This window comes from Scyliorhinus torazame, chromosome 30, assembly GCF_047496885.1.
Source record: "Scyliorhinus torazame isolate Kashiwa2021f chromosome 30, sScyTor2.1, whole genome shotgun sequence".
NCBI lineage: Eukaryota > Metazoa > Chordata > Chondrichthyes > Carcharhiniformes > Scyliorhinidae > Scyliorhinus > Scyliorhinus torazame.
Window position 1 is genome coordinate 17518757 of NC_092736.1, and position 15009 is coordinate 17533765.

Here is a 15009-nt window from a genome sequence, read left to right on the forward strand (position 1 = left end):
TATGGAGTCCCCAGGAAGGGGGGTCCCCGGGAGTGCGGGCTCCCCTCTTCAGGCCTCCCCCACACACCCTTACAGGACCCCCTTCCAGACACCCACCCATTACCCCTCCCCTAATTCCCAGATGCCCCTCGTTACCTGCACTGCACCTCCCCACCCTTCATACCTCCCCCTACCCCCCTTTCTTGGGTATGGCGCCCCCCCTGGGGCACTGACCCTTGGCACCTGGACCCCAGTGCACTGCCACCCAGGCACCCTGACAGTGCTCCTGCCAGCTTGGCAGTGCCACTTAGGTTCCTTGGCAGTGCGATGGTGTCCAGGTTCCAGGAGGAGGGTCAGGGGGCCACCATGCACTATCCTTGGCCAAAAAGGGGCCTCCGACGGCCTGTAGACCCCCTAGGTTCTGTCCTGCCTGTTCCTCATTTGCGTGGGCTAGTACTGAACGGTGCCCGGCTGGTGACTCCCTGGGGAGGCATTAGGGGACGCCGGTAGATTGCGGGTAAGTGGCCTCAGTATGTTTAAGGCCTACTTCTGCGAGCGTGGCTTGGTCCTGCCCATTGTAGGCGAGTTCCTAATACTGCAAGGTGTAGTGACTGTCTGAACCAAGACACCACTTTGCATATATTAGCGCAGTCGGCTGTTCCGCACTGGGCTTTGGCTGTTGGGTCAGCAAGCATTGATGAATATTTGCAACAATCAAAAGAAGAGTAACAGCATTTTGCTCGTGTATGCTCTGCCCAAAGGCAGGTCCTTGGCACATTGGCAACTCAAACTGTTTTCTTGTCAGCTTTTGGCGCTGGTGGTTTGCCAATGCCTTCCACCATCAGGGACACGGTGAGGAGGCAGGTCCTCCATCTACCTCAACCAGAATGCAAACTCAACCCATGCTTTTGGCATTAATCGAACCACGCGCCGGCCAGCTGGGCTAACAGGCACCTCCAGGAGACTATGGGGGCGAGAATGATCTGGTGAGAGGCTCGTAAGTCAATTGGCAGCTGGTTTTGCAACCACAGCCAATCTTCTTCCCATTGGAGTTCACAGGACCATAGCTCAGACTCTTTTCACAGAGATTTGTTTCCTAGTCTCACTGCCGCTTTTAAGCGGATGGAAAGTAAATAATTCCTGGCAATATCTTCCAAGGCAAAATAAAGTTAAAAAACCGGCCTGGTGGAAAACAGGCTGCCAATTAGCTACCAGCCCACTTTCCACTGTTGGCACAGACTGGTTTCATTCCCTATGAACCCATTGGATCTCGCTAGTGTTTCACCTCCATTGAAATCAGCAGATTGAGTAAAATCCGGGGGTGAAACTAGAACTCTTCCTCACCTGCGTGATTTAGTGACAGACAGCTCAACCCCATTCTCGAGTGAAACAGCATGGAAGGCCATTTGTCCGTCTTGCCTGTGCTGGGATTTCTACTTATTGTCAGTGTGAAACTACTGTTTTCACAAATGTTTCCAAGAAATTACAATTTGAGTGTGTTACAATTAGATATACTTCAAACTTCACTTGAATCAAAGGAATCCTTTCTCACAGTCGCGCATGAAGATGACAGTAATTTAGACAAACCTGGAGTACCAAACATTTTCTCCCTGACTAACATAGGGACCAAAACAAAATCTCTTACCCACTGTACCCCTGCTGTGATGTGCGAGATTGTTGTACCATCCATCGTAACGCTGAACCTCCCAGTTCAACACAGCACCTAAACCAAAACGAGGCAGCCCGATTAAAGTTGAAATGATCGTATTCATTAATACGTTGCTCAATTTTCATTGTCAATCATAGAATTTACAGTGCAAAAGGGAGGCCATTCGGTCCATCGAGCCTGCACCGGCCGTTGGAAAGAGCACCCTACCTAAGCTCACAGCTCCACCCTAACCTCGTAACCCAGTAACCCCACCTATCCTTTTTGGACACTACGAGCAATCAATCCACCGAACATGCACATCTTTGGACTGTGGGAGGAAAACGGAGCACCTGGAGGAAACCCACGCAGACACGGTGAGAACATGCAGACTCCACACAGACAGTGACCCAGCGGGGAATCGAACCTGGGACCCTGGAGCTGTGAAGCAAAAGTGCGAACCACTGTGCTACCATGCCGAACATGTACTGAAATGAACACATAAAAGGGTGGCATTTCAAACAATATAGGAAGATAACACTGTAATATGATAAAAGATATAGAAGGACTTGCATTTATATAACGCCTTTCACAATCTTCGGTCATCGATAGAATCCCGACAGTGCAGAAGGAGGCCACTCGACTCACCGAGTCGGCACCGACTCTTGTCACAAGTAGGCTTCAATGAAGTTACTGTGAAAAGCCCTTAGACGCCTTGTTCTGCATTACAAGCCAGCTGTTAAGCCCACAGTGCTAAATCAGCCCCTAACCCTATCCCCGTGATCTCACCTTACCTACACATCTTTGGACTGTGGGAGGAAATCGGAGCACCCGGAGGAAGCCCACGCAGACACGAGGAGAACGTGTAAACTCCACACAGAAAGTCACCCAAAACCAGAATTGAACCCGGCTCGCTGGAATGTGCCAGTTGAGGCAACAGTGCAAAGCACTGTGCCACCTCCAGAAGGAAATCCCAAACTTGTGAACTTCTTTGGAGAAGACGGACGAATGAAGAGATCTCCGTCAGGTCAAATTTCACCTGATGTGTTCCATACACACATATCACATCCTCATCTGTGAGCAAAGGTGCACCTACATGTCAATAAACAAATTAGAAAAAAAGTATTTTTTTAATTCTTCTATCACGGGACGTGGGCATTACTGGGCATTTGTCACCGATTCTTTCATTGCCCTTGAACTAAGTGGCTCATTAGGGCCATTACAGATCGGGCAGTTAAGAGTTAAACACATTGCTGTTTGTTCAAAGTCACATATGAGCCAGACTAGGGAAGGCGGCAGATTTCCTTCCCTAAGGGACATCGGTGAATCAGGTGCATTTTTATGACGATCGATGATAGTTGCCATGGGTCACGATGACCAAGACTAACTTTCAATTCCAGATTTAGCAACTGAATTTAAAATCCACCAGCTGCCGTGAGGGATTTGAACCCACGTCCCCAGGACTTTAACCTGGGCCTCAGGATTACCAGTCCAGTGCCATTACCACAACGCAGGCATCGCCCCCACCATCGCTGCAGAAACATGTGTCAGCGAAATTCAATCGCCTTCCGCTTAGTCTGACCGAATTTCTATTATCTTTCATTTCTTGACATTTTAATCTCAAGCAGTCATTTTAAATTTAGGGATTGGTTAAATTTCGGATGAAAATTCCGAAGAGCGCTTTGGATCACTGCAGTTTCCTGTCGCCAAAACTTTGAAAGCTGCTTGAAAATCCTTAAGCATTTCGGGGTCACGATTCTGTGCGTCAACGAGCTGCGATTCTGTTAAATTTTATGCGCATCTTTCTGTTGCCCCAACACAGGGTTAACTTCCCTGCAGATGTACAAATTTGCACCTGGAACTGCGAATACTTATGACCTGGTGACAGCGCTATTCGGATTGGGTTTGGATAGTTTCCGAGCCATTCAGGACAGGATTCGGCAAGTTCACAAAAATCACCCCTCAACCACATAATTGTTCATGTGCTTTACAAAGAACAAAGAAAAGTACAGCACAGGAACAAGCCCTTCGGCCCAACAAGCCTGTGCCGATCATGATGCATTGACTAAAAACAAAACCTTCTGTCCTTACTCGGTGCGTATCCCTCTATTTCCTCTCTATTCATATACCCATCCAGATGCCTCTTAGATGTTGCTAATGTGCCTGCTTCCACCACATCCTCTGGCAACACGTTCCAGACACCCACCACTCTCTGCGTGAGAAACTTACCCTGCAAATCTCCCTTAAACTTTCCCCTTCTCACCTTGACTATCCACCCTGTCTATGCCTCTCATCATTTTGTAGATCTCTGTCAGGTCTCCCCTCAGCCTCCGTCTTTCCAGTAAAACAATCCTAGTTTATTCAACCTCTCCTCAAAGCCAACACCCTAGAGACCAGGGAACATCCTGGTGAACCTTCTTTGCACTCTCTCCAAAGCTTCCACCTCCTTCTGATGGGCAGCACGGTAGCATTGTGGATAGCACAATTGCTTCACAGCTCCAGGGTCCCAGGTTCCATTCTGGCTTGGGTCACTGTCTGTGCGGAGTCTGCACATCCTCCCCGTGTGTGCGTGGGTTTCCTCCAGGTGCTCCGGTTTCCTCCCTCAGTCCAAAGATGTGCAGGTCAGGTGGATTGGCCATGATAAATTGCCCATAGTGTCCAAAATTGCCCTTAGTGTTGGGTTGGGTCATGGGGATAGGGTGGAGGTGTGGACCTTGGGTAGGGTGCTCTTTCCAAGAGCCAGTGCAGACTCGATGGGCCGAATGGCCTCCTTCTGCACCGTAAATTCTATGATACCTCTATGATAATGTGGTGACCAGAACTGCACGCAATACTCCAAATGTGGCCTAACCAAGGTTTTATACAGCTGCAACATGATTTCCCAACTCCTGTACTCAATGCCCCAGCTGATGAAGGCAAGCATGCCAAATGCCTTATTTAATCAGGTGCAAATACCTTATTCTTTATTTGAAAGGATGGCAACAATAAATGCCACCATTTGTATTACTCACGTTCCATCTCCAAAATGCATTGGGAGTATCAACTTACTGGCAAATGGAGAGGAACACAGGAACAGGGTCCAGGAAATGGCCCGTGGTATTAAATTATTCGTTACTTTCTCCATCTTCCAAGTTCAAAGGTTTAGGCCTGTGGAATTAGGAGTCGCCGCCCGCATCTGTCAAAGAAACGGACCTGGAAAATAAAGTGTTAACGTTGTAACCCGCTGTTACATATTTAAATGCAATAGCATGAAACCTGACGCCGGTCCAATTCAATTTGTGCAGTCATGGGGGGGTCGGGGTGCTACCACAACTGCGATGGGCGGGACAGAGAAACACTGGCAAAGACACCAGAAAGGAAATGACAACGATGACACCAGAGTTGTCAACTAATGACTATCAGCAAAGATTGAACAGACTGGGGTTCTTTGGGTAAAAAAACAATCAGGTGTGAACTGGTAAGAAGCTCTTTAAAATGATGATGTGGAAACAAACCTGTTGGACTTTAACCTGGTGTTGTAAGACTTCTTACTTTAAAATGATGAAAGCGTTTGATCGTCGCTTCACTCGTGGGGTATGCAATTCCAAACCAGAGAACATACACAGGAGACAGTCACCAATAAATCCGACTTGAGAATTCAGGAGGAACTACTTTCCCCGTAGAGCTGTTCGAATGCAGAAAGTGCAGTCACGATGAATAATATTGATGTATTAGGATATGATGAAGGGGGAGGAGGAGGCAAAGACCACCTGGGCCACATGGCCTATTTCTGCGCCGTGCTCGTTGGACTAAATTATGGGAAGTGATCACAAAAGCCCATCGCCTACCCCTGTTTGTCTCTTGCTGGTGACCAATACCTCGGCAAGATTGTGACGATGCATGATTAAAGAAGGCATATCCTCTTCAAAGAGCGCAGGCTTCAGTGTTTTTAGATGTTGTATATCATGGAAATCAGGTAGTATGGGTGTGCCATTCAAGATCGGTGACATAACATGAGAAGAGAAGTCGCAGAATAGGCTGTCAGCTCATCAGGTCAATGTTCTACATTAACCTTCTCCCAGCCCACCTCATGTAACCCTATCTCCATAATCTTCCATTTCTTTCTGTTCTACACGCACTCATCTAACTTCCCCCTGAAGACATATTTGGCATTTATTTCAGCCCCCATACATTCTAACCACTCTGGGGAAAGAGATTTCTCCTCATTTCCGTCAAACAGGTGAATATCCAATCTACCAAATTAGACCTTCTGGTGGTTCACAACTGTTTTATGGTGAGAATTCAGGACAAATACTGATTTCCACTCCACCCTTCTGGATCCGCTCCCTGTCCAAAAGCGACGCACCTACTGGGGGGAAAAGCCAGCTCCTACATCAGTGGGGCATCACCTGCTCTCATTTCACTCTGAAGCTCGTCCTGGTTCACTCTGACAGGGACCACCATTTATTTTATATATAAATTTAAAGTATCCAATTCATTTTGTTCCAATTAAGGGGCAATTCAGCGTGGCCAATCCACCTACCCTACACATCATTGGGTTGTGGGGGTGAGACCCACACAGACACGGGGAGAATGTGCAAACTCCACATGGACAGTGACGCGGGGCCGGGATCGAACCCGGGTCCTCGCCGCCGTGAGGCAGCAGTGCTAACCATTGTGCCGCTCAGGGACCACCATTTCTAACATTGTCAATTTCCCTCGTGGATTTATTGATGACCATCTGATTTTTATGGTCTCTTGTTTTTTGGCCCCCTCCTTGGGTAGGGTGCTCTTTCCAAGAGCCGTGCAGACTCGATGGGCCGAATGGCCTCCTTCTGCTCTGTAAATTCTATGATCTATGATCCTCTGATTCTACTCAAATCAAACCCATTTATGATTTTAAAGATGCGATTAGGTTACCCTCTGCCGCTTTCTTTCCAGAGCAAAGGTCCCTGCCCATTCAGTGTTTCCCAGAAGTTTTATCACTCACTTCCGGTATTATCCTTACAAGGGATCTTGTAAGGATAATATCTCATCTCGAAGCAACAAAGTAACATTCAGGTTTAAAGGTTGACATAAATAAGGAATTTACACCACTTTGTTTTAATAAGGTGACCATCATATTTTGCCTTTATACCCTTGCAGTTATTCAAACCAGTGTCCTCCCTGTGGGAAGTTGGATCTAAAGCCCATCATGAGGTCCATTCACTCATGGTTCGAACTCATCTGCAACCAATAGTTTTCATTCCTCAGAATCCCTATGATACATTTTCTCCGTGTATTACTCCTGTCAATAGATGATGAGGTTTTCCTGGCTGTTGAATCATGTCAGAGCTACTTACTGCCGTTGTTCCCCCCAAAATGCTGCTCTCAAAAACAGGTTCATCTAGCATCCGTCCTTGTCTAACTGTTGCTTACAGTTGCCCGTTACCAGCCGTGACCCACCATAAACAGCACAATATTTAACATGTCTATCAACAATTCAAAAAAATGTAAATATAACCACAGTCCGCTCTCCCCTTTTGAGAGCTGACCTCAGGGCAAGGGGCAAAATTGAGAAGGCAGGTCCTTCATGAATAACCTCAGCCTGTACAGGAATTGAACCTATGCTGTTGGCATTGCTCCTGCATTACAGACCGGCCATCCAGCCAACTGAGTATTTGCAAATAAACTAACCCTTTGAGTTCATCCTATCTCGAGTTTGCTGTGGGGTTATTAGTAGAGAAGTGGACCACATCAAAACCAAGGGGGTGAGTAATATGCCAAAGCAAAGCCTTACAAATGGCAACAGGCAAATCTATTTTGTTGGTTGAAAGATTCGCAGGGGCTTAGCCAAAAGATGGCACATCTGACAATGCAACATTCCCTCAGTCCTGCACTCAAATATCTCAAGTATGTGCTCAAGTCCTGGCTGTGGCTTAGAGGTGAGAATGCTACCACTGCACCGGGGCTGTCGCTATGTTATGGGTTTTCAACTCACAGTCTGAGTACTAAAACTGGAGCTCAGCTGTCCATTATGGAAACTGTCTGTTTGTCATTGAGATCAAACTAAATGAAAATCGAGTGATTATCATATCAGGCGGCTGGTTTACAATGTCAGTTCGGCACCCGGGTAGTGAGTTCATGCTTGCCAGGCCGCTCCCCACCATAAAGTCCCACTGCCCATTAGCTCCCACCAAAATGAGAAAACAAGAAAAGACAACATATGAGATGGCCATTCGGCCCATTGTTTCCACGCCATTCAACCAGGGTGTGACTGCATAATCCTGTCTTCCATGTCAGAGAGACAGAAAGGAAGGGAAAATCAGGGAAAATGAAGAGCAGCAAAGTGTAGCGGAAAATAAATGAAATAGCAGTAGCATATGATTGGGGATAATGGAAATCAGCAACAGGACACCAGCTCATGAGATGTTACAGATGAGGGGAGAGAGAGACAGAAAATAAAATGAATGAGACGAAAAAATTCACTGAATCATCCTGAACATTGTTCTATAGTCTATATCTTAATATGCATTAACAAGGTCAGTTTATGAATGAAAATTTTGATTTCCATTCGGACCAACTCTACATATATAGTGCTACTTTTGTTATGCATGAAATTGTTTTTAGATTATTATAAATCGATTTTATGTATGTAATTTTTACATTGCATGTGAATTTCAGACTTTGCTCTTTTACAACGTAAAAGGTAAAAAAATTAAATAATGGAATCAAAAATGTTGTAAAGTAGGCTCTAAAAGAGACAAGAACATACCTTTGTGAAAACTTGCTTGCTATCTGTTATACATACAGAGTTTCACCATCACCCCTGCTGATTTGCTACACAGCGCTTGCTTTAAAGTCGGTAAAGAACAATTTGGTCTGGGCTGATTTATATTCCTTCCAAAGAGGCTCAGCAGGTACTTGATTTGGGATTACGCGAAATCTGTGACGACCGCATTGTGACACACACTGCAAAGGAACACTCCTTTAAAGGTGTCACTCAAGTCACTGTTGAAATGATTCCTGAAATGATTTTTAAATGATGCAACAAAGGTATGCATCAAATATTTTAAACCCGTTTTATTTTGTGAATCCTCTCCTGCACCAAAAATGATTGTTTCAAAGCCAAAAACGTCCTGCCAAATGCAAATATTTTCAACCCTGTTTCCCCTTTGATTTTCTGCAATAGTAGATTTTCCGCTTACCTGAATCAATACCGCAACCCATTTCATACCAACATTCTGTGCTGGATTTCAAATTAGGGCAGAGTATTCTCCTGGTGCTCGACTATTATCCCCACAATCCAGGACACCAAAAACAAATACTCGGATTATTTGATCTGGCATCTCACTGCTGCTGATGGGATCTCGCTGCAGTTTGTCCGTTTGAATAATGACTGAATTTCACATTGTGATATGTTGTGTGAAGGGTTGCTATAACAATCCAGTTGTTGTTGTAGCTCAGTGCGCGCGCGCACACACACACACACACACACAGACACACCCACTCACTGCTGCTTCCCAATCAGAAGGTTCTGGGTTCGAAGACCAGCAGAAGAAACTTTGGAGGGCAACATTCGAGGCTGACGCTCCAGCTCATTACTGTCGGGGGTGCAGTTGAACTGAGGCACCACTATCTCAGTGGATAAGATGACCTGTATTGTTTGTTTTTTTACAAAATATTTTATTAAGGCATTTATAATTTTATAACAATAAACAGTACAAATTCAAAGATAAACATAGTGCAATAAACATCTCTCCATCTTTCACTAATCCCACCTACCCGAAACACAATGTAGCCTAACCACCCCCCTTTGGATTCGACTTTGCCTCAAGGCCTCATTGGAGTTTGGGTCGAACATGGGTTGAATTCTAGAGGTCAGATACTGAAGCAGTCCGTGACGGCATGCTTTTTTATTACCCATCCCTAGTTGCCCTTGAGAAGGTGGTGGTGAGCTGCCTCATTGAACCGCTGCAGTCCATGTGGTGTAGGTACACCCACTACGCTGTGGATCTCACCAAAATGCCAAATCATGAGAAAATACTAGCATTCTTTTTAGCGGAATAACTACCAGAGAACCAATTGTCCAAGCTGTCTTGAGCCTGAATGCTGTCCAGGTCTGGTTGCCCGTTGACATTCAGTGGCATTATCATTGCTGAATCATCCTGGGGTTAACCATTGATCAGAAACTGAACTGGGCTAGCCATATAAATACAGTGGCTGCAAGAGCAGTTCAAAGGCTAGGAATCCTGCAGTGAGCAACTCACCTCCTGACACCCCAAAGTCTGTCCATCTACAAGGCACAACTCAGGAATGTGATGGACTACTCTCCACTTGCCTGGATGAGTGCAACTCCAACAAAACTTAAAAAGCTCACCACAATCCAGGGCAAAGCAGCCCCCCTGGTTGCTCTCCCTTCCGCAAACATTCAAACCCTCTACCGCCGATGAACAGTGGCAGCCGTGTGTACCATCTACAACATCACACTGCAAGAGCTGGATTGCAAAATCAGCCAAAGCATCTCCCACTTAGAACACATGACCTAAGAGCAGGAGTCGGCAATTTAGCCTCCCGAGCCGAACACCCTCAATGTGATCGTGGCTGATCCCATCCTGGCCTCAACTTCACCGTCCTGCCTGATCGCCATAACCCTTCCACCCATTACCAATTAACAATCTGTCTAACTCATCCTTTATTCACTCACTGTCCCAGCATCCACTGCACTCTGGGTTAGCGAATTCCGCAGGTTCACAACCCTTTGGGAGTAGTTTCTCCTCAAATTGGTTTTAAATTTGTTTCCGCTTCTTCCAAGATTATGTCCTCTCATTTTAGAATGCCCCACAAGAGGAAGCATCTGCTCCACGTCTACTTTATCCTTACCTTTTAGCATCTTGTATACTTCACTTTGATCTCCCCTCATTCTTCTAAACTCTAGAGAGTATAGGCCTAAACCCCTCATCTCTGGAATCAACCCAGTGAATCTCCTCTGAACTGCCTCCAATACCACTACATCTTTCCTCAAATAAGGGGACCAAAACTGTGCACAATACTCAAGGTGCGGTCTTACCAATGCCTTATATAGTTGCAACAACACTTCCTTACCTTTCTACTCAATTTCTTTTGCTATAAATGCCAACATTCCATTCACTTTCTTTATTACCTGCTGCATCTGCACGTTCGTTTTCTGTGCCTCATGCACAAGGACACCCAGATCCCTCTGCGTGGGAGCACCCCAAAGTCTCTCCACATTTAGATAATAAGTTGCCTTTCTGTGTTTTCGCCCAAAATGCATGACCTCACACTTATCCATGTTAAACTGCATCTGCCACATTTTGGCCCACTCTCCTAAACTATCTATATCCATTTGAAAGGTTCTTATTTCCTCATTGCAGCTTACTGCCCAGCCTATTTTTGTGTCATCTGCGAATTTGGCTATAGAACCTTCTATCCCTGTATCCAAGTCGTTAATATAGATTGTAACTAGCTGGGGCCGAAGGACCGAACCCGATGGCATCCCACTACTTACATTTTGCCATCTTAAAAAGACCCATTTATCCTGACTCTGTCATCTGTCCATCAGCCAGTCTTCTAACCAAGCTAATAAGTTATCCCTAATGCCATGTGAATGAACCTTCTGTGTGGCACTTTATCAAACGCTTTCCGGAGTCCAGATATATTATATCTACACGACTTCCCTTATCCACTTTGCTTCTTACATCGTCGAAGAGTTCAAGCAAGTTAGTCAAACATGATTTGCCCTTCATAAAACCATGCTGCCTCTGATGGATAGCACTTTAGCTTTCCAAATGTCCTGATATTATGTCCTTGATAAGCAATTTTCCAACACCAGATGTTAAACTTACTGGTCTGTAATTTCCCACATTCTGCCTCCCTCCCTTTTTGAATAAGGGCATTACGTTAGCATTTTTCCAATCCACTAAAACCTTTCCCATGTCCATGGAATTTTGGAATATTATAACCAATGGATCCACTATCTCTGCTGACACTTCCTTTAACACCCTAGGATGTAGGCCATCAGGCCCTGGGGACTTGTCTGCCCTCAATCTCAAGAGTTTGTTGAGTCCCGTTTCCCGATTGATGCTGATTGTTCCAAGTTCCACCCTATGACCTCTGAATTGCCCGTTCCCATCGGAACTAGTGTCCTCCATCGTGAAAATTGAGTCAAAGTATTGATTTATCATCTCTGCCATTTCTGTGTTCCTCACCAGTTTCATATTCCAAGGGGCCAACCTTCACCTAAGTGACTCTCTTCCCTCTTATGTACCTGTAGAAGCTTTTGCTACCCTTTTTAATATTCTGAGCTAGTTCTTTTTCGTAATCTACCTTAACTCTTATTACTTTTTTAACACCCCTTTGTTTATGTTTGAAAGTTTCCCAATCTTCCAGCCTGCCACTGGCCTTTGCAATATGATATTACTCAGTTTCTGTCTTTATTATATTTATTTTTTTAATATATAAATTTAGAGTACCCAATTATTTTTTTTTCCAATTAAGGGGCAATTTAGCGTGGCCAATCCACCTAACCTGCACATCTTTGGGTTATGGGGGTAAAACCCACGCAGACACGGGGAAAATGTGCAAACTCCACACGGACAGTGACCCAGGGCCGGGATTTGAACCCAGGTCCTCAGCACCGGAGGCAGCAATGCTAATCATTTTGCCCACGTGCTGCCTCCAGTTTCTGTCTTTATAATGACCATGACCTCCCTGTTTAGCAATGCATGTTTTTGTACCTCTCTTCCCATCTTTATTCCTCACTGGGATATATTTTAATTGTGAGGAATTGAGTATCTCCTTAAACAACTGCCACCGCTCATCAGTTGTCCTACCTTTTAGCTTTCCTGCCCAGTCTATATGGGCCAAGTCTGTCGTCAGGCCTATGTAACTGCCTTTGTTCAATTCCAGAACACAAATGTGGGACTCCATTTCCTCGCCCCCAAACTGAATCTTAACATACTATGGTCACTACCCCCGAGTAGATCCTTAATTATGAGGTCATTAATTAATCCCTCCTCATTACAGAATACCAAATTGAGAGTAGCCTCCCCCCTGGTTTGTTCCCCAACATACTGTTCCAGGAAATAATCTCTAATGCATTCAATGACCCCTGCCTCCAGGTTACCCTTGCTAATTTGATTCCTCCAATCTATGTGCATATTAAAATCACCCATTATTATTTCTTGCAAGCCCCCAGTATTTCCTGGTCTATATTGTGTCCCACTGCAGAAATACTGTTTGAGGACCTATAGATTACTCCTACCAAGGACTTCTTCCCTTTGTTATTTCTTATTTCTACCCAGACTGATTTAACTCCTTGTTCTCCAGTGCTTATGTCATTTCACCAATCCCTTTCCTCACCAGCAGGGGTACACCACCTCATTTTCTTTTCACCCTATCTTTCCGAAATACTGCGTACCCTTGGATACTCAATTCCCCGACATGGTCTCCCTGTAACCACGTTTCAGTGATCCCCATCAAGTCATAACCTTTGTTTATATTTAATAATGCTAATAATCTTTATTAGTGTCACAAGTAGGCTTACATTAACACCGCAATTAAGTTACTGTAAAAATCACTTAGACTCCACACTCCGCCGCCTGTTCGGGTGCACGGAGGGAGAATTCCGAATGTCCAATTCACCTAACAAGCATGTCTTTCGGGACTTGTGGGAAGACACCGGAGCGCCCGGAGGTAACCCAGCAGACACAGGGAGAAGGTGCAAACTCCGCGCAGACAGGGACCAAGCTGGGCATCGAACCTGGGACCATGGCGCTGTGAATCAACAGTGCTAGCCACTGTGCTCCCGTGCTGCCACTTGCGTCATTAGCTCATTAAGTTTGTTACGGATGCTTCTTGCATCTCGATACATAGCTTTTAAATTTGTTTTACTGTTAGAATTCCCTACTCTTCTATAATTCCTTGCTGCATAAAGACATTCACCTGTTCTGTCCCTCACTTTAATTTTCTGGGAATCATCCACCACATCGCTAACCTGCACTCTCACCTCATTTAAATTGGGTTTTCTAATTTCCCCTGCAACTGAACCCTTTGATTTGATTTATTATTGTCACATGTATTAGTATACAGTGAAAAGTATTGTTTCTTGCATGCTGTACAAACAATGCATGCCGTACATAGGGGAGGAAGGAGAGACTGCAGAATATACTGTTACAGTTATAGCAAGGTGTAGCGAAAAGATCAACTTAATACGAGGTAGGTCCATTCAAAAGTCTGATGGCAGTAGGGAAGAAGCTGTTCTTGAGTTGGTTGGTACGTGACCTCAAACTTTGGTATCTTTTTCCTGACGGAAGGAGGTGGAAGAGAGTATGTCCGGGGTGCGTGGGGTCCTTAATTATGCTGGCTGGCTTTCCGAGGCAGTGGGAATTATAGATAGAGTCAATGAAAATGAAAATGAAATGAAAATCGCTTATTGTCACAAGTAGGCTTCAATGAAGTTACTGTGAAAAGCCCTTAGTCGCCACATTCCGGCGCCTGTTCGGGGAGGCTGTTACGGGAATTGAACTGTGCTGCTGGCCTGCCTTGGTCTGCATTCAAAGCCAGCGATTTAGCCCTGTGCTAAACAGCCCCAATGGATGGGAGGTTGGTTTGCGTGATGGACTGGGTTACATTCACGACTTTTGTAGTTTCCTGCGGTCTTGGGCGGAGCAGGCTCCATACCAAGCTGTGATACAACCAGAAAGAATGCTTTCTATGATGCATCTGTAGAAGTTGGTGAGGCTCGTAGCTGACATGCCAAATTTCCTTAGTCTTCTGAGAAAGTCGAGTCGTTGGTGGGCTTTCTTATCTATAGTGTCGGCATGGCGGGACCAGGACAGGCTGTTGGTGATCTGGACACCTAAAAACTTGAAGCTCTCGACCCTTTCTACTTCGTTCCCATTGATGTAGACAGGGGCATGTTCTCCACTGCGCTTCCTGAAGTTGATGACAATCTCCTTCGTTTTGTTGACATTGAGGGAGAGATTATTGTCGTCGCACCAGTTCACCAGATTCTCTATCTCATTCCTGTCCTCTGTCTCGTCATTGTTTGAAATCCGACCCACTATGGTGGTGTCATCGGCAAATTTGAAAATCGAGTTGGAGGGGAATTTGGCCACACAGTCATAGGTGTATAACCTCCCTCCTCCCCCGTCATTTCAGCATTGCTATTTCAACATCCTAGCGATTTGCAGCAAAAACATGAGTCGCGCGGTTAGGGGGAAAAGCCAAATTACCGTCAATGGTCCACAGTTGTGGCTTCACACCAATCTCTGACCCCATGACATTCATTGCTCTGCTTCAGTGTTCCGGCGATATGCACTGCAAGTACTGTTTGACATCAGTGTTGAGCGGAAATAACCAATTAACACTGCCGACCACCAAACCCACCATTACAGCAATTTCTG

At 45.3% G+C, this 15009-nt stretch overlaps 1 protein-coding gene across 1 annotated transcript in view; it reads right to left on the minus strand.

Moving 5' to 3' along the window:
- Window positions 1–8506, minus strand: part of LOC140404403 (dual oxidase 2-like) — a 127075-nt gene extending 118569 nt beyond the window's left edge. The window contains exons 1-3 of the mRNA XM_072492893.1: window positions 8358–8506; window positions 4673–4816; window positions 1625–1702 (exon numbers count right to left, since the gene is read on the minus strand). Of these exons, the coding sequence (XP_072348994.1) occupies window positions 1625–1702; window positions 4673–4748 (154 nt within the window). The 5' untranslated portion in view covers window positions 4749–4816; window positions 8358–8506. The remainder of the gene's footprint in view (window positions 1–1624; window positions 1703–4672; window positions 4817–8357) is intronic.
- Window positions 8507–15009: the final 6503 nt, after the last annotated feature.